The sequence below is a fragment of the Myxocyprinus asiaticus genome, chromosome 10 (assembly GCF_019703515.2).
Source record: "Myxocyprinus asiaticus isolate MX2 ecotype Aquarium Trade chromosome 10, UBuf_Myxa_2, whole genome shotgun sequence".
NCBI lineage: Eukaryota > Metazoa > Chordata > Actinopteri > Cypriniformes > Catostomidae > Myxocyprinus > Myxocyprinus asiaticus.
The window spans coordinates 10,022,031-10,047,080 of NC_059353.1; the positions used below are offsets into that span (position 1 = coordinate 10,022,031).

Consider the following 25,050-nt stretch of genomic DNA (forward strand, 5'->3'; position numbering starts at 1 on the left):
TTTATTTTTACTGACCTTGTACCTGAAGTGTGCTAGTATCATGTGGAGGTGCAGAGCCCGAAGACGCAATATGAAAACACCAAGAAATGCAGGCTTGCGGCAACTTAAGGTAAGATTTATTCTGCAGTAGCTAACCTAGCATATGCATCTCCTAAATGACCCATAACGATAATATTTAAAAAAAAAAATGTTGCCAGAGAAATCAGTTTTGACATCACGACAGCGCATAAATGACGAAGACACGCCCACCTCAGCAATTTTTACAGACATCCTGTGCAAATTGACAATAAACATTCCAGACACCCACAGTAACCATTACTTAACAGACCTATATCTGGAAAACTAATCTCATCTGAATAGGACTAAACTGGGACATTTAATATGGGCCTTTAATAATTTTTTGCATTATGACAGTATTTTAATGACAATTAAACACATTATCCCCCCAATTTCTCATAACTGTAATGGGTTTTTATGTAATTCCAATTATTCTCAAAGGTGATCCTCAATACTGTAGTATAGTGATATTATAATGCATTACAATAAAAAAAATCTGTAATACAATGATTTTTTAATTTACACCAGCAAAGATACAACAAATACTGTACTACAATGATGTAAAAATCCTTAAAGGTGCACTCAGTAAGTTTCGTCTTTGTGTCATCTTGGACTTACACTGACACCTAGTGGCTTGGATGCAGCATAATTTAAAATCAATAGTTTTCAGTTTCAGATGCCATTGTAGAAATTTAGTATTCACAGTCAGCCATGTTTACTTTAATCAATGAGTGAAAGTGTCAAGTAACAGGACGGTTATTGAGATTAAGTGAGTAGTATTCGGCTGATCATGTGATTCTTACATGGCAGCCCCTATGTGCGGACCCTCTCAATGTAGAATAAAACAGCTTTTATAAGGTTACCGATATGACTGGAGTCTTCATTTTAATGTGAGTGCTCATGATTTCCTACATACATTGCAAAATGACAATTCCTGTCTTAAGAAGTTAAACTTTTTTAATGAGGAAAAAATGACTGAGAGCACCATTAAAGCTGAAGTGTGTCATTTCTGCACCACTAATGTCACCAAGCGGAATTGCTCAAATAATCATGAATTTCAAACAGATTTTAGAAAATTCTGCCCGATTCCATTGGTTGTAAAAACAGATAGTCCCACCCCAAACTCACACCGTTGTTTGAGCCAATGTTGCTGGGTCGGGAAGTCAGGATGCTCAAACAAACAGAACTATGGTCTGGAAGGCCCATAGAGCCACAGCGTTTCATTTTTAGGTGAAATCAACCAATATATTTGACTGCATTATGGATATGAGAATGATTTATTATAAATCAATTTTAAAATTCTATTACAAATACTCAATTAATAATAAAAAATTATAACGTATACAAATATATAGCCTATACACTGGCAGCCAAAAGTTTGGAATAATGTACAGATTTTGCTATTATGGAAAGAAATTGGTACTTTTGTTCACCAAAGTGGCATTCAACTGATCACAATGTACAGTCAGGACATTAATAATGTGAAAAATTACTATTACAATTTGAAAAAATGTTCAGAACTTCTTAAACTACTTCAAAGAGTTCTCATCAAAACTCAGAGTGTCCAGATACTCAGGAGACATTTCACCCCACGCTTCCTACAGTGCTACTGTCATAGATGTGACTGTCTTGTCGGGCACTTCTCACGCACCTTACAGTCTAGATGATCCCACAAAAGCTTAATGGGTTTAAGATCCATAACACTCTTTTCCAATTATCTGTTGTCCAATGTCTGTGTTTCTTTGCCCACTCTAACCTTTTCTTTTTGTTTTTCTGTTTCAAAAGTGGCTTTTTCTTTGCAATTCTTCCCATAAGGCCTGCACCCCTGAGTCTTCTCTTTACTGTTGTACATGAAACTGTTGTTGAGCGGGTAGAATTCAATGAAGCTGTCAGCTGAGGACATGTGAGGCATCTATTTCTCAAACTAGAGACTCTGATGTACTTATCCTCTTGTTTAGTTGTACATCTGGCCTTCCACATCTCTTTCTGTCCTTGTTAGAGCCAGTTGTCCTTTGTCTTTGAAGACTGTAGTGTACACCTTTGTATGAAATCTTCAGTTTTTTGGCAGTTTCAAACATTGTATATCCTTCATTACTCAAAACAATGATTGACTGATGAGTTTATAGAGAAAGCTGTTTCTTTTTTGCCATTTTTGACCTAATATCGACCTTAAGACATGCCAGTCTATTGCATAATGTGGCAACTCAAAAACAAACACAAAGACAATGTTAAGCTTCATTTAACGAACCAAATAGCTTTCAGCAGTGTTTGATATAATGGCAAGTGATTTTCTAGTACCAAATTAGCAATTTAGCATGATTACTCAAGGATAAGGTGTTGGAGTGATGGCTGCTGGAAATGGGGCCTGTCTAGATTTGATCAAAAATGACTTTTTTCAAATAGTGATGGTGCTGTTTTTTACATCAGTAATGTACTGACTATACTTTGTGAGCAGCTGAATGTCACTTTGGTGAATTAAAGTACCAATTTTCTTTCCGAAACAGCAAAATCTGTACCGCCAGTGTATATATATATATATATATATATACCCAATTACAGTAATAAATATGAGATTGTTTTTCTTTTCTTTTTTTCTTGAATTATAGTAAGAATAGAAGGAAAATTTTCTTCATTGTCTTTCAAATAATGTCACAATGCAAAAAATCTTAATGGTCCTAAAGTAAGCTTCATTTCTTTAAAAACAAATTTTTTTTTTTTTACATTTCTTATGATTTGGAGGTGAAATATTACCCAGACATGTTCTTAACATGGTCTCAAAGCACCTACAGTACCTGTAAAGGCCTGCCATCCTCCGCTCCAATCATGTTCCTCCACTCCATCAAAGAGCGCTGCAGGCTGTCAAGTCCTGTTTCCCATAGCCTGACGTAACCTCCCATGTCCACAGTCACCACCCCACCAGAGCCCAGAGGAGCCATCACTACATCTGTGTCTGACACCTTTGAGATCCACACAGTATAGGGAGACATGGAGCTGCTCCTGAGGACAACAGTATAATAGACACTACTCAGACCCAGTGGAACATTTTCAAATCCCTTACACCAAAATTCATATCACATTTATGACACATGAAACAGACTGGGGAAATGTCCAACATGTTTTAAAAGCTCTACCACTCTTAGGTAAAGCAAACCCCATCAGCTATTCAACTGAACAGAAGAGGGAGCTGCAGAGCTGCAGTTTTATATGAAAGAGTCTGATGCTGTACCTTGGAACCGGAATGTATTTGAGTTTCTTAGAATTCAGGTCAGTCACTTCCAGGTAAGCAGCGGCCATGGGTGGTGTGATATCTGTTGGTGAATCCATACAACCATTATCATAACTAAAGAGTTTGATGATTTCACATATTTCACATACAGTGGTCCCAAAAGCATTTACAAATTTTGAACACTTAACTCACACTTAAAAATGTATGAATTTCCTGCTTTCATGATAGAACTTTTATCAGAACTGACACCAAACCACACACTTCTGCACTACTCTACATCATTTTGTAGTGTAAGTAGTGCGAGTACTATGTTAACTCTGAAATTACAACTAAAAGAAGTGCCAGATGATGCACTCCTTATTCCGTCAAAATGGAGTGAGGAAAGTTGGACACTTCCTGCTAGGGATGGGCGGATTGATCCTAAAGTATCGATACTTCCGATACTGATGTTGTATCAAAACTATTGATCCTCACACAAAAATATTGATTCTAAATGTATTTATTTTTTTAACTAGGGATATCAATATTTGGTTACTATGAACATGAACAATAATCATAAGCTTCAAAGTGAAATAAAAAGGATTAGGCTATATTAGAAAATACTTGTGCAGGATGGGAACTATTTCTTCTTCCGTTCATCTTAACATGCATGCTGAAAGACACAAGCAGACAAGCGCTTGCTCCATCACAAGACTCGTTCAAACAAGAGGGATCAGTGCCGGGGGGCCTGGGTAGCTCAGCAAGTAAAGATGCTGACTACCACACCTGGAGTCACAAGTTCGAATCCAGGGCGTGCTGAGTGACACCAGTCAGGCATCCTAAGGAACCAATTGGCCCGGTTGCTAGGGTGGGTAGAGTCACATTGGGGTAACCTCCTCCTGGTCGCTATAATGTGGTTCTCGCTCTCGGTGTGGTGCGTGGTGAGCTGTGCGTGGATGCCCCGGAGAATAGCGTGAGCCTCCACACGTGCTAGGTCTCCGCGGTAACGCGCTCAACAAGCCACGTGATAAGATGCGCGGGTTGACGGTCTCAAAGAGGAAGCAATTGAGATTTGTCCTCCGCCACCCGGATTGAGGCGAGTCACTACGCCACCACGAGGACCTAGAGCGCATTGGGAATTGGGCATTCCAAATTGGGGAGAAAAGGGTAGAAACCATTAAAAAAAAAAAGAGGGATCAGTGCCTTGTAGAGGTAATGAAAGAAAATCAGAGAAACAGCTTCTGGATAGTAGTGTAGTCTAGGCCACGCAGGCATACACCATATGCCCACCTATCTTTCTTAGGATTTTGCGCATGCCCATTTGAAATAAGTGATGATACGTATGACTGCCAGAACAATGAGTAGTCTTTTGACCCGGAACTTTTCAATCTACTAACTTGATGCCGCAGCACCGTTGAGTGAATTGACAGACAGTCCGACTAAGCTGATCCACCAATCAGAACGTTCATTTCAGACGTGATTGGATATTTGCTAACAAATAATATTTTCTGTTTCAGTAAAGGGCGGGACATTTCCAGGGTCTGATGCACAAGCATCCCTAAGTAACCAGAATTTACCTTTTTCACACTCCGGGTTTTGGATCGCGGAAGTAAACGTTTGCAGGGTAAACTTCAACAGCAGTGAATGGGAGTGAATGGGAGACCACAGCAAATAATATTTTCACTTACCCATTTGCTCCAAGAGCAAAAGAAAAAGTCCACTATTACATTTGAATTACTTTCCAGGAGAGGAAAAAAATAGAGAGCGGTGGATTAAGTCAGATGGGAGAAGATGCCAAATTTACTGTCACTCTCTTTGCAGTTGTAATAGAAACCCCCTCACAGCTGTGGTAATTCATTTTTTAAAATGAATTCCAGGGTAATATAACAAAGAATAATGTTATAAACTTACACTCTAATTCCAAAATTATCATGTAAAAAGTTTGCTAGATTTACGCATCATCACAGTCTATGAGAAAGGTCTATTTGCACTGTAAATGTATTTCCTTGCTAAATAATATTTAGGACATTTATTACATATTATGAATTAGTTTATTAGTTAGAGTAATAATAAAGTATTAACAATTTTCATTGCAGCCTAATAAAAGGAACATTAATGACACCTATTAATTTAAATACTTATTTAACATCAAGTTACCATACCATAGTTCTTAGTAGTGTACACTACACCATGCCAGCAAGAAACTTACCCTGATATACATTTTGTAAGTTTATGTGGGACTATAATTAAAAGTACATATATATATATATATATATATATATATATATATATATATATATATATATATTTTAAATGGAAAAAAGTAATAATTTCTCACACATTTTACTGTATTGTACTGTATATAAATGTAAATTGGGGGGGAGGGGTCTTTCATAAATTCACAGTATGCCCACCTCTTCAGACACTACTACACCACTGCTTCTGGAGTAAATTCACGCTAAAATAACAACATATCTAAAGGTGACATTTCTTATTTCTTATAGTTGTGTGTAATTGTTTTTAATAAGTAATACAAAAAATAGTTAACCATGATTTTACTAAAGTAATTTTGTAGTAACCATTGTTTTTTGTGTGTGTGTGTGTGGTGGAGGGGTTATGGTTTAGTTATGGTTTAACTAAATCCCATGGTTAAACTATAGGTACTGAAGTGAAACCATGCTTATTTTTTGTAAGGGTAAACAAAACAGAAGTCTAATAATTTTCTGTTTAGGCTCACAAATGTAAAAAAATAAATACAAATAATGACTTAAATTATGACTAAATATTATTTTAAATTACCCATTTTATCCCAAGAAATCGCAAAAAAATCAATTTAATGGAAGTATCAGTATTGGTATCGGTATCGGGAGCGTATCTATTTTCCCAGGGTCCTTTGTTTCCCAGATTTATATGGTACATACTGAACACATGAAAAAGGGTCCAACATGGACCAGTATTGATGCATAACTTGGCCGAGCGAGGTCGGATCGGCCTCAGACTCGGGTCGATGGTAGTCCTGGTGGTACCAGAGCGGATGATGGCGGTACATCCGGCAGGGGAGCCACGGTCACACCCCCCCGCGGCCGAACGTCCATCACGGACCCGTATAGATTCCATATAAATCTGGGGAACATAGGACCCTGGGAACATAGGAATGACCCCTCGGTATAGACGATATTGGATTTGAAATGATCAGTATCGGATCGAAAAGAAAATAAGTGGTATTACCCATCCCTACTTCCTGCACTCAGTAGTCGCAGCTTGCCGTACTTAGCGGAAGGGGCAGAGTTACCTGGCCATGTTGCTGGTCTGACAAAACAATTGTAAATAATGAAGAATGTAGCAACTAGCAAAACTTAAATGAAGACAACCCTTTACAAACGTGAGTTGAATACTTTACCATCAACCCACATTGTGTGAATATGTACATTGTTTGAGATACAAGTGTGTTGAACTGAGGTCGGCTAACGCGCTAAAGCTAACAAGTGCAATCGCGTGAGTTTGAAACGTTACTTCCGTCAGCTGTGAAACAGCGAATGCTTCTGTATAGTAAAAAAAGTGTTCCATTTAGGAGGATAGTACTGAAAATTTGTTTCAGTGTGCATAGTGTATATTGTAAGTAGTGTATAGTGCATCATTTGAGACACAGATTTACACTTTTCTTAGCCATTGTTGTAATGACTCTAACCAACTGGTGTCAAGGGGATTTTTTTAGTGAAAGTGTGAAGTTAGTTCCTCTCAAGTTCACACAGTTGTCCTAGCAAAGTAACCACAGGTGTAGGTTATCACAATAACTATGGACTAACTATATATCACAATGTTTGATAACCAGAAAGTGTCCAAATACTTATTATCATTTGAAACCTAAACAACTTCTTTTTGTGCTATATTTCTTTAAAATAAATGGTACTTGTTTTTATATTTTGTTATGTAATACAAATATTCACGCATTTTTAAGTGTGGTGTAAGTGTACAAATACTTTTTGAGGCCACTGTATATTTGTATAAGATATACAGTATGAATGCTTCAACGCTTTACCTTTAGGGTAAATATCAGACAGCGGTACTTGTGTTGGGGGAAGTGCTCGGACCACTTGATTGGCACTTAATAGACAGACACAGTTAACTCTCTTTGCAGGCCCTGTTTGTTTACTTGACCCAAAAAACATATCAGGTCCCCGCCCCTCTGTTATGGGTGACTGTCTCTTAAAGGTGTACACTTCATTTGGGGACTGTGGGGAAACAATACAAAAAATGTTACAGAATTAAACTCAAGTCTACCTATAGATGTGCCACATGATACTACAGGGTACTGAAAGAATGACTGACATATCATAATTGTTACCCACCATGAGATCAGGGAAGCCCACAATAACATTAGCATAGGTGTTTGTGTCGCAGATGATGCGGTTGGGAGAGACGATTTTCTGTCCCAGGGCAGAACTCAGGTTCTCATTGGGCAGCTGCTCACTTGAGACCTCCTGAGGAGCAGTGGCTTCCATCCCTGAAGCACAGGACAAATTTGTGCTTTTCAGTCCACAACATCACTCAAAAATGTATTATAAATATTGACAAATCTATCAATGAATGAATGAATGAGACTACAGCATGGTTTCAAACCCTAAAAAAATTCAAGCTTCAATTTCTTAGTTGTTTGAGTTGAGTTGACATAAGTGAGCTGCTCCATCATTTTGAGTCACTTCGACCCCGAAACACATTTTGAGTTTTATGCACTAAAGTAAAAAAGAAAGTCTCAGCTTTGTAATGACATAATTTAGGACTGTCAATTTAACGTGTTAATTTAGTGCGATTACTTCTATGAAAAATAACACGTTAAAAAAATTACGCAATTAATCATACCCCCTAAATTCTGAAATAAGCCTAGATGTATTTGCATTCTGCACTCAGCAAGGGGCAGCCTCAGCTGGCTTGTACAGGCAGTGCGCCTCGTCAAACCAGCAGGCAATGAGTACGGAGCCTTTCACAGATGCCTCGCTTTTGCGTTCAAATATAGTTGGGCAGAGCACAGTACAATGCAGGGACCTTGACACACATTTTTCAAAGTTTCAATCTACTTTTAGCTCGACACAGTCTTAAAATGTCTGTTTATGGTGCAAGACACAGAAACGTGACACAACCAAAGTGAGACGAGACTCATGAGAGATTCTTTTATACTTAGATACTGACCTCCGTAGCTTTACCATAGGAGAGAGCATACTGGTCAATTAGCATGTTACGACCGTATGTCAGCGTTTGCGGGTACAATACAAATAAATGGGGAGAGGTGTAAACTGACACCTACCAATCACAAAATTGTCTGTGTCTTCTCATATAAAATAGCAATTTTATCATAGTAATCTCCGCATTTAGCTCACTTCAAATTGATTATTTTGTGTAAAACATATTGAAGATTAGCGGACAGGCGGTCAATTCATTAAGTGATGAGCTGTTATCTCACAAAAGCAGTTTATTCAGCGCAGGGCCGTTTCTGAGCATATGGGGGCCCCAAGCGAAATTTTTCCAATGAATTGCAGTTATATTCTCACTTCCCTCTCGGGGCATGGGGGGCACCTATAACTGTCTAAATGACCCATAATAGCTGCCTGAGTCTTACTCGCAGCTTTTAGTATTTAAAAAAATAAAAAATAAAAAAACGACCTTGCTTTGCAGGGCCCCCTGGTGGTTCAGGTTCCCTAAGCGGCTGCTTATACCGCTTATATCTAGAAATGGCCCAGATTCAGCGTACTGAAGAGTCTCCTTCATTAACACCCATTCAAAAAGAACGGCCTCTGGTCTCCTCCCCAGTGTAGGGTAGATGGGATCTAGTGACGCATGTGTACATACCTGCACAGACAAACATTTTAAATCGTACAGAAGGAGAGCGTCCTGTGAGAGATTGACTAACTCAAATGAAAACGGATTACAGTCTAGAAAAGGCCAAAAATAGGCTTATGGAAATAGGCTTAAATATATGTACAATATGTATACATTATATAATATTTACAATTATTTAAATGATTATATATTTAATTATTAAATTATATTATTTTGGGGCCTTTCTCAGCAAATACTGATATATGCGATTAATTGCGTTATTAGTTAAATAGTTATTACGTTTCTAATCCAAACTGTTGTCGAGATATAATCATTGAAATGTTGACTAAGCATTTTTATGTTAGAGCACAAAACTCAGAATGTGTTTCTGAGTCAAAGTGACTCAAAATGATGGAGCAAGCCACATTTCATGGTTATGAAAATATATGCACAATTATTTCAAAGTATAAAACAGAAAACCCTATAAAACTCACCAGAGCATATGCGACCTTGAACTCATAGCAGGTGAAATATGGAAAGATGAAGGTCGACTTTGATATTTCCTAATTTTGTAAATGTTTTCATAAATATCTGATGGTGTTATAAAAGCTCTTCCTTCTGTCAGGACATAGTAGTAATGTTTCTAATAAATATGCATAATTATATTTCTTTAATACACATTTTAAACTATATGAAGTTAATGGTCAGATGATAGGTGGTTTTATGGGTAGTGAGTGTATATATAATGTCATTATGAAATAAACCAAAATGAAATTGTACATTTGTGTTCAGAACATTCTAGTTATTATCTCTGATTAATTTCAAAGTGGAAATGTTGCTATTTTCAAAACTAATGACAGGTGGGACACGTATTCAGAGCGTCCCTCTAAAATGACCTCACACAGAGATGATAATGTGTCCTTCACTGCTAAACTCATAAAAGGGTTCAAAGCATTTCTACCATGACTCTACATTTATGACATCTTTATACTCCAATTTAATTGGTCGTTAGATCTTCTAGTGACACCCTGCCATGCTCGATTTGATTAAGACCTCAATCCTGCTGATGTCATCAAAAACACGCTCATTTTTCAGAGCAAAAGTGGAAAAACTGAAGCGTGTCTGACACTTTAGATGTATGATGCCCACTAAGTACTGACATTAGTCTATCTGTATGACACTGACATTCATCTCAATAACTGATACAATGAGTTATGAAGCTTCTTTCTGCTCTTCACGCATCATAAACTGATGCATTGGATGGCGAAATGGCATGTAACCTCAGTGCTGAAGAAATGACAAGGGGTAGTTCATCAAGAGATAGTGTTGTGAAGATGTTGATCTTCCATAAACAACATTCCATGGCCTTTACAAACAAAGGGGCAGCAATTAATTTCTCTTGCTATTTCAGGCATTCAAAAACAAACAGTGAGTGGTGCTTGCCTATTCTAAAGTTGCCAACACGATCCCAGGGCATTCTCAGTGGTTGTTAGCATACTCCTGTGCAGTTCCTAGGGTGTTCCTAGGTGGTTGCTAACAGGCCCAAGTCAAAAGAGTCCACCAACCCAACTCTCTATGATATTCTTGCCTAGATGTAATACCAAGTCCTGAACTTGACACAAGTCAGATTAAAAAAATTCCCTGAGCTTTATGTCAGTCAAGCAGATGTGGAACAGATATACATTTGCCAAAGCAAGACAAAAGGAGACTGATAATTGTAAAAGGCTCTAAAGGGCCCTGATTGGATAAAAAGGCAATGCAGATTCATTTCTGATTTGTAGTTGTGGCCAAAGAGCGACAAGTACTTTGAAGATAACTGGGTAAGAAGCAGGGTACATTGAAATATTCAAGATGAGGAGTTCTTTACCCGAGTTGGTGCCAAAGCCGGTGTTAACAGCATCTTCAGTGATGGTGTGCAGCTGGCACACTCCTGTCTCCTCTGAGCCCATGTGCATAGGCTTTGTCAGCAGGAACTTCCTGCATACGATGATAGCAGGTTTAGTTTAAGACGTCAAAGTAACATTGGTTAAGACTAATTATCTTATATAAATTTTGAAAACACCCTTTTCAAAGTCTGAGAAATGTGCGGAAACTATATTGTTTCCGTACATTTTGGCTCAGACTGATGAGCCAAAACATTATGACCACGGCCTAAAATGCTGTTGGTCCTCCGCTTGCCGCCAAAACAGAGCCGACTCACTGAGGCGTGGATTCTACAAGACCCCCAAAGGTGTCCTGTGGTATCTGGCACCAAGACATTAGCAGCAGATCCTACAAATGTCCTGTAAGTTGCCATGGATGGAGGTGGAGCCACCATGGATCGTACTTGTTGGTCAAGCACATCCTGCAGATGCTCAATCGGATTGAGATCTGGGGAATTTGGAGGCCAGGGCAACACCTTGAACTCTTCATCAGGTTCCTCAAACCATTCCCGAACAATGTGTGAAGTGCGGTAGGGTGCATTATTCTGCTGAAAGAGGCCACTGCCATCAGGGAATACCACTGCCATGAAGGGGTGTACCTGGTCTAAAACGATGTTTAGGTAGGTGGCATGTGTCAAATTGACGTCCACATGAATGGCCAGACCCAGGGTTTCCCAGCAGAACATTGCCTAGAGCATCACACTCCCTCCACCGGCTTGTCGTCTTCCCACAGTGCGTCCTGGTACCATCACTTCCCCAGGTAAACGGCGCACATGTAAACGGCCGTCCACGTGGTGTAAAAGAAAATGGGACTCATCAGACCAGGCGACCTTCTTCCACTGCTCCAAGGTCCATTTCCGATGCTCACGTGCCAGTCTGTGGCTATGCAGCCTCATACGCAGCAGGGTGTGATGCACTGTGTGTTGTGACACATTCCTCCCATAACCATCATTAAAATTTTCTCTGACTTGTGCACAAGTAGGCCTTCTGTCGGTTCGGACCAGACGGGATAGCCTTCGTTGCCCTTGCACATCGATGAGCCTTCGGCACCCAACATCCTGTCGCCAGTTTGTGGCTTGTCCCTCCTCGGACCACTGTTGGTAGCTACTCACCACTGCTGACCGGAAGGAACAGAAGGAACGTCTGGCAACAATTTGGCCCTTGTCAAAGTCACACAGGTCTTTACTCCTGCCCATTTCTCCTGCATTCAACACGTTGGCTACGAGAACTGATTGTTCGCTTACCATCTAATCTACCTAGACGTTGACATGTGGCCTTGTTGATCAACATTATTTGCTTCACCTGTGAGTAGTCATTATGTTTTGGCTCATTGTGTATATATATATATATATATACAAATTCTGTCATCATTTACTCACCCTCATGTTTTTCCAAACCCATATGACTTACTTTCTTCCACTGAGAAATTTTGAAGAATGTACAGGTCACTCTTTTCCATGCAATTTCAATAAATGGGGACTGGAACTTGGAGGATGCAAAATCACTATAAAAGTATCATAAAAGTAGCCCATACGACTCATGCGCTATATTCCAAGTGTTCTAAAGCCACATGATAGCTGTGGAGCAGAAGGAAATCTTTATTTAAATCTTGACATCTGCACTAGCTCTCCATGGCATTCATAAGAGAAGTAACAATATCCGTGTACGAATTTAATATATATTTTTTTTTATCCGGTTCATCAAACCAGTCTGGGGTGCATTTCCCAAAAGCATCGTTATCCAAAAATGGTTGTAAGTTCCATCGTTACCAACACGGTTCAACAATTTGGTGTTTCCCAAAACCAAAGTAACGAACATTCGCAAACAGCATTGCAAAGTTGTGAGGTTGGAACTACAGCTCTTTTCCTGTGGTTAGAAGCATAGTTCCCAGTTAGTTTACTGTGTGGACATCATTTCTCTTTGCTAATGCATCTATATATTTTATTTCATATAATAAAAAGAACTTTAATTTTCTTAAGAATTTGACAACGTTTACATGCACTTAAGAAAACGACTTATTCCGACGTCATGTAAACACGAATGCAGCCGTTTAAGGGATTAAAGGCTGTTTTGAGATAGCGCTTTAAAGCACATGGTTTCTGTCAGAGAACACGGCTTATGTGTCCGTGTTAATGCATAAGTGAAGTTCTTGTATGTTTTTGAAGAGTCTGCATGTGCGTATGTTTTCAAGTGCGTTGGGGGAACCCCAAAGTCTAATATAAAGGGAAACCCCACTATCTGTCACATTACACAGTGAACAGCACTTTCGTGTCTTCAGCAGCTTTTGTGCATAAAACAGCTATCTGGAGTACGTGTAAATGAGCTTTTACAATTTAATATCCGCACATATTTTAACTCCACCTCCTGCGTAATGTCATTAACGTCAGCTCAATATTGTTGAAACAACATGGTTTGAATGATGTGTGACTTAGCTACTACGGTTTCGGAAAACAGTCGTGACTAGCTTGTCAGTTTCTCCAACAATGCATCGTAGTATGGTGGTTAAGCAGTGAGTTACGTTGTTGTATGGAAAAATTACCTCTGAATGATTTGCTCACGGTTCTCAGATGTTCAACTCACTGACTCATGATCCAGTTTTAAGGGTTCTCAACTTTACAGCTCACTGGATAGCAAGATTAACAGTAAATAGCAACATAAATTTCCATCTATTCCTCAAACAAAGCTGTCATATGGCTTCAAAAGATTTGGAATACAGCACACAAGTCATATGGACCCCTTTTATGATAACTGCATCCTATTCAAAGCAGGAAAGCTCCAGTCCCCAAACATTCCACCAGCATGTGAAAGAGCAATCTGTACAGTCTTCAAAAACAAGACGAGCATCACTAAATGAAGACAGAATTTTCATTTTGGGTGAACTATCCTTTTAAGATATGACTTCGTGAATCTGTAGAATGAAGTTCTTTGGCACCTGTCAGTCTTGCTCTCAATAAGTAGCCAGCGGTCTTCAGCCACCAGGAATACAGCCTTGAGGTTGATGGGGAGGGAGATGGTGTGAACCTGACCTTCTAGAACATCAACAACATCCAGCTGACTCCTGTCCAAGTACAGCATAGTGGAAATCATTACACCATGCCTGAACAGGACACTAGAACTCTGTTTCAGAACCTAATGAGCTGCCAACTGCCTACATAGGCAACTGCCTTGGAACAGCCTTCATGTTGGGAGTGCAGCTATGATGCCTGATACTGCTTACGTAGATAGCTCACTAGATTTTGGAACAAAGCGTAGGAGTGACATGCCTCATATAGGATGGAACGATGAAACCTACCCATTTTCCTTGTAGAACAGAAGCCAGTTCTTGTGGGCAAACTCCTTGCACATTTTGTATCCTGGCTAATGACAATAATGCAAAAGCTGAAGATAATTTTCAAGATAATGCGAGATGTGGTTGTATGACATAATAGTTAACAACAGATAATAGCATGGTTTTTACCTGACTCTCTTTATTGCTCCACCAGTTTGAAGTCTTGCGCACTGGTTCCTCCTCTTTGTCCTGAGACAGAACCAGTCTCCTGACAGCACCAGTAACCAAGTCCAGATGCAGAACTGTGTTACCCTATAGAACAGAGACAGGGATGTCCACCTAACTACATTTTTGTTAAGGAGGTCATGTCATTTTCTTTTTTCCCCTTAGTCCACTTATAATATTAGTAAAGGATTTATGTGCCAAGAACAGGTATAATGTAGTCTAACATCACCGTTTCCCACCCAGTCTCTCACCCTTTTAATTAAATGGGCCGTTTTTTCCTGCTGTGCCTTGTGAAATAAATAAGGCTAGACACATATTCAAACAAATTTTGGAACAGAGCTACAGTACGTTGTGGACACTTGGCCAGTCTAGCCTTCATTGACAATGCATCTTACAATAAAATAAAAGTTGACTTTTATAAGAAAGGTTTGTGAGGAGTTACAGGCCCTCACCAATGAATCTGCGGCATTATGACTTTCTTATGCCACAGACTTGCATACACTCGTGCTGTCTGTGTTATTTATAGATGGCTTGCATCACTTCTGGAAAGATGGTTGTTTTGGCTGAGATGGACTGTTATGGTCACGGGCCGCACTGTTCCATTCAGCCTTTACTTTTTCTCCACTGGGAAAGCCACGACCCCTGGACAACCCCCAGTTATGTCTGGAATTGTGTATTTTTAGATTTTTATTAGCAACAAGTAATCATGTTCTCCATGCCACATTTTTTCACTGTTACACAGAGGTGTTTTAAGGTTTCCACCATGCTCAACTCTAATATGCAACAGCTGTATTTTGTAAATGTGAATTCCCTTCCTATTTGCTTCTTGTTGTTTGGTTTGGTACCTTATTAGGAAAGTAAAGTAATGAAAAGGGCTATGGAATACCTACAAATATGCCCATTAAAGGGGACATATCATGGAAAACAGAATTTTCCTTGTAGACATACTCGAATGAACACAAAGCAAAGCTCTCTACCCAGGCTACCCAGACCAGAAAATTCAGCAAAAATGGGTAAGGTCATCATGAGCACATTAACATATGACCACCCATTTTTACATATCAAAGCCTAGTCAGTATTTAGCTACTTGCTCCGCCTAGACAACCATGCTGTTACGCAATTGTTCACCAATCATAACAGAGGTAATTTACATACAGAAGTCTTAATGTTGGGTAGATTATTTATGCAATCTGGCACGGATTACAAATGACACAACAAAAATTGTAACCAGTAACGTAATCTTTTAGATTAGGTAATGTAATATGATTACTTTTGGATTAGTGCATGTTTTGATGAAAATCATACATTTTAAATGTAATAAAAAAATGTAATAACCAATTTACTCTCGTTTCATTAAACACTAGTAAACATGAAATCAAATAGCAATTTGCTATTTGTCATTCCCTGAGAAACAACTGTAACTGTAATCTACTTACACGTTTAGTGTAATGTAATCTATGTCATTACAAGTACTTGGTTTTTGTAATCTGATTACACAATCCAGATTACATGTAGTCCATTGCTACCCAAAACTGAAGGTACAGTAGCTAAAACCACCAAAGTGTATAATTTCTGCGCCTTTAGCATATTTTGCAAAAATAATGATTGTTTTCAAACTGGTTTACCAACGGGTTCTTTTTTTCACTGGTCACCCAAACAGATTGTCCCGTCCAAAATTAGCTGATCCAATGTTGCTGTGTCAGGTTGGTCGGGAACCTACAAATGGATTACTTATAATTTTCTCTGCATATTAAGATAATTTATTTTAATATCTCAAAAATTACACACATCACCTCCTCAGACCCGAGCATGACTACTGTGTGCCTTTTCAATTTCCCTTTTTGATTTGTAACTAGTAGCGCCTAATAAACATGCAAAAAAACAAATTTTAGAGCAAATAGTTTTCCTAAAAATTGATGTCCACATATGTGTACAATGAACCTAAGCTGTGAAATTTTAAATAATACCAAGGTACTCTATAGAAAGTCAGATTTTTTTTTTTTTTTTATTGTTTATGTTTCCAGGAGTGTTGGTTATTCATGTTTTTGAGATGTTACAGACACTACAACTGATCTTCTGTAAAGCTGCTTTGGAACAATGTTTTCTAGATTTAAGAAACAATTATTTTCAAACTAACTCCATATAAAGCCTCTGAAAGCAAAATTTTTTTTTTCTCAATGTGAAAATGTACAGTAAATATAGGATTTCTAAAGAAAACCTAGTGCTATTGTACACTATAGTGTATATTGTATTTAGCAGCTTGGTGTTTCGCGATAAATCACTCAAATTTTAAAAATGGCATATCGGATGAAATTAGAGACTCTAATCTTTTGTCTCAAACGGGTTTCAATGTAAAAACTTAATTAGGTTTGTTGGCGTTTCTCCCAAAGACAAACTCCGCTGTGGTCGGCGCCATGTTGTTTTGTCACATGACTCTGTATGTCGAAATTTAACCCTTTAATGACAGCTCAGAATTTCCTGAACTGAGATCAGTTGGTTAAAATGAAATAATGTGTTACGTAGAGCGAAGCCAAGCCATGTGTATTCGTGGCCGCATGAGGATAAAGGTACAGTGCCAAAAACATCTTCCTTAATCTTGACAATAATATAAAAGTTGAGTCTGTTAAATTTTAATAGTTTGAGAGAGGATAGAAATTGGTGGTGTAATGCTAAATTAGGTCTGTTCTTGGTGCAAGAAAACTTGAATAAAAATTATAAGTAGACTTCAGGGAAAAATCTAAATCCTATGAAAGTGCACAATGTGGCCCTTTAAATTTCAACCAGGGATAAAATAAAGCCTCTAAAATAGTTCCAATAACATCCATTAAAGTACAGTGGAAAACAATGAATGCTTCAGTCTACCTTAAGGGACTGTAAAACACTTTTTATGAAACATTAACTTCAAATGGTATCACTGCACAAACAACACATCTCATCATTTCCAGAGACTATGGTAAATCTGTTAGCTCACAACTCCAGCTCAAATTTGTTTTGATCTCTGCCCATTTACTATATCTATCCACTATTATTAGAAACTGTTTTTCCCTTTTGGGTTTAATGGAAATATATTGATAATCTTCTGTTTCCATGCTCAGATAATAACAGCATGTGTCTCAGATAAACATCAGGGCAGGAATCGTAAATTAAACGTTAATGGCACCTAGTGGACAGCAGTGCTTTTATGTGTAGTGCCAGTGTGGAGGGGGTGGGTTACAGGTCACACACTCACACACACCTGTTCTTCGTGCAGCACCACCTGGTCCTGCAGCAGGCTGCCCAGTGCTGCCACAGAGACGAAGGGCTGCCAAACTCCACTGATGGTACGAGGGAAGATGTCATTGAGCTCAATGCACTGTACTGAGCCCCCTTTCTCCTTCATCGCATACAGTGATACAGGGTTACATGTGGCAACATAAATTGAACCTATGGGACAAAAAAAAAAAAAAAAAAAATAATAAAAATTAACTTTCTGTTTTAGCATTCAAGATGAATGTAACATGATTTAATAGATACGTATTAAAGGAAAAGTTCACCCCCAAGTTATTTACACTGTCATTGTTTACAGTAATCACTCTATTGTCATTCCAAACTGACATACTGATATTTTTGGTGGAATACAAATAGGTGAACTTTTGAAGAATGTTCATGCTGCTCTATTCCATACAACAACAGTTCACACTGACCATGTCTGTCAAGCTCCAAAAAAAAAAAAAAAGAAACACCATAAAAATCTAAGACTTGTGTGCTATATTTTTAATAGTCTGAGGTCCTACAACAGCACTGTGTAAGCTGTGAACTAACCCTAACCAACCAAAATATAACCAAAAGTTGTTACTCTTTGATAACATTCCAAAAAGCTCTACCATCTTTTTGGGTTCAGATTAAAAAATACCGCCTAACAACTTGAGGGTGAGTGAATCATGACAGAATTTAATTTTTTTGAGAACTTTGCCTTTAATGCACTAGTCCTGGCCTACCGTTAGCAGTGGTGACATCACAGACGATGTTAACCTCGTTCATGGGGATCTGCCAGTGAGCCTGTTCCTCTGTGAAGCTCATAGCTCTGGACTCGTGTCTCTCAGAGGGATAACTCTGAACTCGCAGAAACACTGGGCCCTGAGCAGCACCACACATATCACAGTACTGTCACAGTGTAGTTTGCTTATAAAGACTTTGAAATATTGTTTCATTGGAACAGAGGTAGCATGCATGGGCAATGAGAGGTTTATGATACCTTGATTTCTATGCGATGGGACTCTGCTGGACACAGCAGCTTTCGGCGTGCATTGCCACCCTGATTGATGGTCCAGTACCCTGCCATCTTATAGTCTGGTAATGGCAACCTGGGAAGAGGGCATGGGGTTTTTGGCTTTATTTCAGTGAAAAATATGTTTAAAAAAAAAATCATTCTCTACATCTTTAAAGGTGGAGTGTGTAATTTGTGTACCGCCAGCAGCACAAACAGAATTGCAAAAACTATGTACAGTAAATGTCGAAACGGTAAGTCCCACCCATACTCACGGCATTGGTTGAACAAATTTAGCTAAGCTGGGCTGGTCTGGATGCTCAAACAAACAGAGCAATGTTTTGATAGTGCCAGTGTGTTTAAACCTTTTGAGGAAAAGGCTCACTACGAATGGCTCACTTACTAGGAGAAAGTATTTTAACATAAAAAAACGCACACCAACTATAAACACTTGTTTGCGAATGAAAATCAAGTACGAGACACTTAAGTGATGTTTAAATAAACCTCACTGTCAATCAATTAATCAACACTATAATCTAATACAACTAAAAAGGTTAGTATCTGTTTTAGGAACATTGTTTAATTAAAAATGTTAACAGTCAAAAGTTTGGACACACCTACAGGACACATTTTAGTACAATAATAGTTGTTAAAAGTTATAAAAGTTTTCAAAACTGCGAAATAACATTAGGAGGTCCGGGAATTATGTAGTAGTCAAAATAAATGTTAAACAAATCTAAACTACCTTATATTTGAGCTTCTTCAAAGTAGTCTAGATAGTTCTCAAAAAAAAAAAAAAAAAAAAAATTATTTAAAATTTTAGTTTAGTAAAGAAATGTATACATTGGCATACAGTAATTTATATTTGTCTACAAAACTCATTTCAAGAATTTTAGCATAAGGCTTTAGATCTTTATGAGACACAAAAATTCATTCAAATGTGTCCAAACTTTTGACTGGTAGTGTAGTTGCCCTAGCTCTGATGTCAGATTGCTTTCTTTGTAGTGCGGCTGAACTTCATTGGCATTTATGAAGGTTATAGTTATCATACTCATCTGACTATTGTGCACTTACTATTTCCATGCAGAGGAAACATTACACAACTACTGCAATTCAATCAGGTGATATATCAAGAAAAACATTAACATATTTTTTGCAATAAAACACTGCTATGAACAGATAATAATTTTTTTTAAATGTGTACATACTGTTGGTCCTCCATGTGCCACCAAAACAGCATCGACCCACTGAGGCATGGATTCTACAAGACCCTTGAAGGTGTCCTGTGGTATCTGGCACCAAGACATTAGCAGCATATCCTTCAAGTCCTGTACGTTGCGAGGTGGAGCCACCGCGGATCAGACTTGTTGGTCAAGCACATACCACAGATGCTCAATCGGATTGAGATCTGGAGAATTTGGAGGACAGGTCAACACCCTGAACTCTTCATCATGTTCCTCAAACCATTCCCAAACAATGTGTGCAGTGTGGCAGGGCGCATTATCCTGCTGAAAGAGGTCAGTGCCATCAGGGAATACCATTGCCATGAAGGAGTGTACCTGGTCTGCAACGATGTTTAGGTAGGTGGCACATGTCAAATAGACGTGCAAATGAATGGTTGGACCCAGGGTTTCCCAGCAGAACATTGCCCAGAGCATCACACTCCCTCCACCGGCTCGTCGTCTTCCCACAGTGCATCCTGGTGCCATCTCTTCCCCAGGTAAATGACGAACACGTACACAGCCGTCCATGTGATGTAAAAGAAAACGGACTCATTGGACCAGGCGACCTTCTTCCAGGTCCAGTTCCAACGCTCACGTGCCCATTTTTAGGCACTTTCGACGGTGGACAGGGGTCATCTTGGGCACTCTGACTGGTCTGCAGCTACGCAGCCCCATACACAGCAGGGTGCGATGCACTGTGTGTTGTGACATTCTTCCCTTAACCATCAGTAGACCTTCTGTTGGTTCGGGCCAGACGGGATAGCCTTCGTTGCTGTCGTGCATCGATGAGCTGGTTTGTCCCTCCTTGGACAACTGTAGGTAGGTACTCACCACCGCTAACTGGGAGCACCCCACAAGCCTTGCCGTTTCAGAGATGCTTTACCCAGTCATCTGGCCATAACAATTTGGCCCTTGTCAACATGTTGACTACGAGAACTGATTGTTCACTTACCATCTAATCTACACAGACCTCGACACGTGGCCTTGTTAGGAGATGATCAATGTTATTCACTTCACCTGAGAGTGTTCATAATGTTTTAACTCATCGGTGTAGTTTTCAATTTTATTCTTTCGAAAATCATCTTTCAGAGAATCTTTGAAAGATCAAAGGGAAATATTTGTTTCTTCAGAACATTTAAAATTTTTGTATATACTGTTACAGAGTCTAGATTTAAGGTTTTGATGTCAGATGTCAGAAAATTTGCACTCATGAACAAGTGGAATAAGACAAATATGAGACGGAAGAAACAAATATTTCCTTTATTGAAAGTGAATCAATTACAATACTAAGCACATTAAATAATCTTTACTAAAGAGAGATTATTTATTATTATATAATGTTGATGTCTAGCACTTAAAAAAAAAAAAACAATCTTAATAATTAGGCCAAATGTTTTACAATGACAACGAAACGGGGGTCTGGGTATCTCAGCGAGTAAAGATGCTGACTACCTCTCCTGGAGTCGCAAGTTCGAATCCAGGGCGTGCTGAGTGACTCCAGTCAGGCTTCCCAAGCAACCAATTGGCCTGGTTGCTAGGGTGGGTAGAGTCACGTTGGGTTAACCTCCTCGTGGTCGCTATAATGTGGTTCTCGCTCTCGGTGGGGCGTGTGATGAGTTGTGCGTGGATGGCGCGGACAATAGCGTGAGCCTCCACACGCACTAGGTCTCCGTGGTAACACGCTCAACAAGCCACGGGATAAGATGCACGGACTGACTGTCTCAGACGTGGAAGCAACTGAGATTTGTCCTCCGCCACCCTGATTGAGGTGAGTCACTACACCACCACGAGGACCTAGAGCGCATTGGGTATTGGGTGTACCGAAAAGGGGAGAAAATAAAATTAAAAAAAAGTATTAATTTTTAGTTATTTCTGAGTACAGTTGGGTCCAAAAGTCTGAGACCACTAGCAAAAATGCTTATGTTTTAGTTTTTAAATGTAACAAAAAAATAAAAATAAAAATCCTAACATATCATATATAGCATAATAATTTGAGTGAAAAGATTAGTTGAAAAATTAACATTTCAGAATTTCTTAGTATTTGGCATGTCCCCCTTTTGCTTTAGTGACAGCATGCACTCAAGTTTGTGCAAAACCCGATGATCCATGTTATTCAGCATGATTTGAGATGGTTCCAAAGAGCATCTTGTGTGCTTCAATGTAAGCAAGGAATTCTGACCTTTCGCACAAAGGAGTTGTTACATTTTTCAAAGTTCTAAAATCTTATTTATTCCCAGGTTTAAATTATCTTTTGAATATCAGATTTTTAATATGGTCTCAGACCTTTAGACCCCACTTTGTGTTCTGTGTAAGTTTTATCTTTCATTCATGTATATGTTTAGGGTTTGTCTTTTGTATCTTCATTGAAATTAGCAGCTTATGAATTAAATGCATTAGTTAAAGGTAAAGTGTGTTATTTCTGATCCACTACCGGAAATCTAATTGTTTGAGTGGTCTGAATGAGACATACTAACAACATTGGGTCAACCAATGCTTTGAGTTTGAGATGGGGCTACCTGTTTGTCAGACCAATGCAGAGAGGGGGAGCATTTGAAAATTGCTAATACGTTTTGCAATTCTATTGAGTGCCGCTGGTGGCGCAGAAATTGCACACTTCCCAAAGTGTTCAAGTGTGCGCTTTTGAGGACCATAGAGCAGGTCCTCTCTAGAGGTATTCTTTATTTGTGACAGTTAGATAACTTTCACAAGGTTGTCCATGATGTATTGGAGCGTTCATAGACAGTAAAGGTTGAGCTGAGCTCTTACTCCTTAGCCAGGTGCACGCTGGTGGGTTTGGCTCCGATCGGAATGCCGTGCTTGTGCAGAGCTGTGATCAGAACCTCTCGCATGTCCTTGTTATAGGAGTCAAAGTCAAACACATTCCTCACCACGTTGGCCAGTCCCTCGTCTGGAAATTTCTGGAAAAAATGAGGGTAAGACAAAAAGCATTTAGTCATTATAATACTTAACCTAAATTTAAAAGCTTCCTGATCTTAGTTTTCCATCATTACAAATAAGACAGTGAGTAGGTATACTGTAGGTAATATTAATATTATTAAATACAATTCCAGAGAGAAGCGTTGGGTAAAAAATTCAGAATTTAGGAGTATGCTTCCCTTAACTCATGAGTTGGAAATTAAATTTGAATTGGACTGACAGGAAGAGGAATTTACAGAATTGCAAGTCAAGGAAATTGAACAGTCACTTAACAGAGGAATTTCTTTAGTACAACACAAGAGACAAAAATTAAATAATTACATAAACTCAGCAAAAAAAGAAAGGTCCTCTCACTTTCAACTGCTTTTATTTTAAGCAAACTTAACATGGGTAAATAGTTGTATGAACATAAAAAGATTCAACAACTAAGACATAAACTGAACAAGTTTCACAGATATGTGACTAACAGAAATGGAATAATGTGTCCCTGAACAAAGTGGGGGGGTCAAAATCAAAAGTAACAGTCAATATCTGGTGTGACCACCAGCTGCATTAAGTACTGCAGTGCATCTCCTCCTCATGGACTGCACCAGATTTGCCAGTTCTTGCTGTGAGATGTTACCCCACTCTTCCAACAAGGCACTTGCAATTTCCCAGACATTTCTGGGGGGAATGGCCCTAGCCCTCCAATCCAACAGGTCCCAGACGTGCTCAATGGGATTGAGATCCGGGCTCTTCGCTGGCCATGGCAGAACACTGACATTCCTGTCTTGAAGGAAATCACGCACAGAATGAGCAGTATGGCTGGTGGCATTGTCATGCTGGAGGGTCATGTCAGGATGAGCCTGCAGGAAGGGTACCACATGAGGGAGGAGAATGTCTTCCCTGTAACGCACAGCGTTGAGATTGCCTGCAATGACAACAAGCTCAGTCCGATGATGCTGTGACACACCGCCCCAGACCATGACGGACCCTCCACCTCCAAATCGATCCCGCTCCAGAGTACAGGCCTCGGTGTAACGCTCATTCCTTCGACGATAAACGTGGGTCCGACCATCACCCCTGGTGAGACAAAACCGCGACTCGTAAGTGAAGAGCACTTTTTGCCAGTCCTGTCTGGTCCAGCGAAGGTGGGTTTGTGCCTATAGGTGACGTTGTTGCCGGTGATGTCTGGTAAGGACCTGCCTTACAACAGGCCTACAAGCCCTCAGTCCAGCCTCTCTCAGCCTATTGCGGACAGTCTGAGCACTGATGGAGGGATTGTGCATTCCTGGTGTAACTCGGGCAGTTGTTGTTGCCATCCTGTACCTGTCCCGCAGGTGTGATATTCGGATGTACCGATCCTGTGCAGGTGTTGTTACACATGTTCTGCCACTAAGAGGACAATCAGCTCTCCTTCCTGTCTCCCTGTAGCACAGTCTTAGGCGTCTCACAGTACGGACATTGCAATTTATTGCCCTGGCCACATCTGCAGTCCTCATGCCTCCATGCAGCATGCCTAAGGCACGTTCACGCAGATGAGCAGGGACCCTGGGCATCCTTCTTTTGGTGTTTTTCCAGAGTCAGTAGAAAGGTCTCTTTAGTGTCCTAAGTTTTTCTAACTGTGACCTTAATTGTCTACTATCTGTAAGCTGTTAGTGTCTTAACGACTGTTCCACAGGTGCATGTTCATTAATTGTTTATGGTTCACTGAACAAGCATGGAAAACATTGTTTAAACCCTTTACAATAAAGATCTATAAAGTTATTTGGATTTTTACAAAATTATCTTTAAAATACAGTGCCCTGAAAAAGGAACGTTTCTTTTTTTGCTGAGTTCATTTTTAGTAGTTCAATACTGTCAAAACAATTAACACAGTCATACATTTTAATTTTGCATACAGCATGTCACATTGTTTTCTGATAACTTTATAATAATAAATATTAATAATATGTAATACCTATACGTAAATATTGACATCAGAATTTGGGGTTAATAAGAACATTCTGGGGAGTTTTGTTCCACCATGGTCCATAAAATTATTTAATAAATGTAATGAACTATTGAAAATTGTATTTAATTTATTTATAGGTGGCATTTTATTATTTGAATATGTATTATTATCTAATGTTTCTGGAAATACCACATATGTTGTGTTTATAATCAAATGTTTA

The 25,050-nt window shown here is 39.1% G+C and overlaps 1 protein-coding gene across 1 annotated transcript in view; it reads right to left on the reverse strand.

Annotated features, from left to right (window-relative positions):
• The window catches only part of vwa8 (von Willebrand factor A domain containing 8), a 166,877-nt gene that overhangs the window by 50,844 nt on the left and 90,983 nt on the right, over positions 1-25,050 (reverse strand). Inside the window, exons 26-37 of the mRNA XM_051708491.1 lie at positions 22,727-22,878; positions 18,726-18,834; positions 18,469-18,607; positions 17,727-17,914; positions 14,456-14,578; positions 14,291-14,355; positions 13,931-14,056; positions 10,944-11,053; positions 7,612-7,766; positions 7,302-7,494; positions 3,284-3,365; positions 2,850-3,054 (exon numbers count right to left, since the gene is read on the reverse strand). Coding sequence (XP_051564451.1) covers positions 2,850-3,054; positions 3,284-3,365; positions 7,302-7,494; positions 7,612-7,766; positions 10,944-11,053; positions 13,931-14,056; positions 14,291-14,355; positions 14,456-14,578; positions 17,727-17,914; positions 18,469-18,607; positions 18,726-18,834; positions 22,727-22,878 — 1,647 coding nt within the window. The remainder of the gene's footprint in view (positions 1-2,849; positions 3,055-3,283; positions 3,366-7,301; positions 7,495-7,611; positions 7,767-10,943; positions 11,054-13,930; positions 14,057-14,290; positions 14,356-14,455; positions 14,579-17,726; positions 17,915-18,468; positions 18,608-18,725; positions 18,835-22,726; positions 22,879-25,050) is intronic.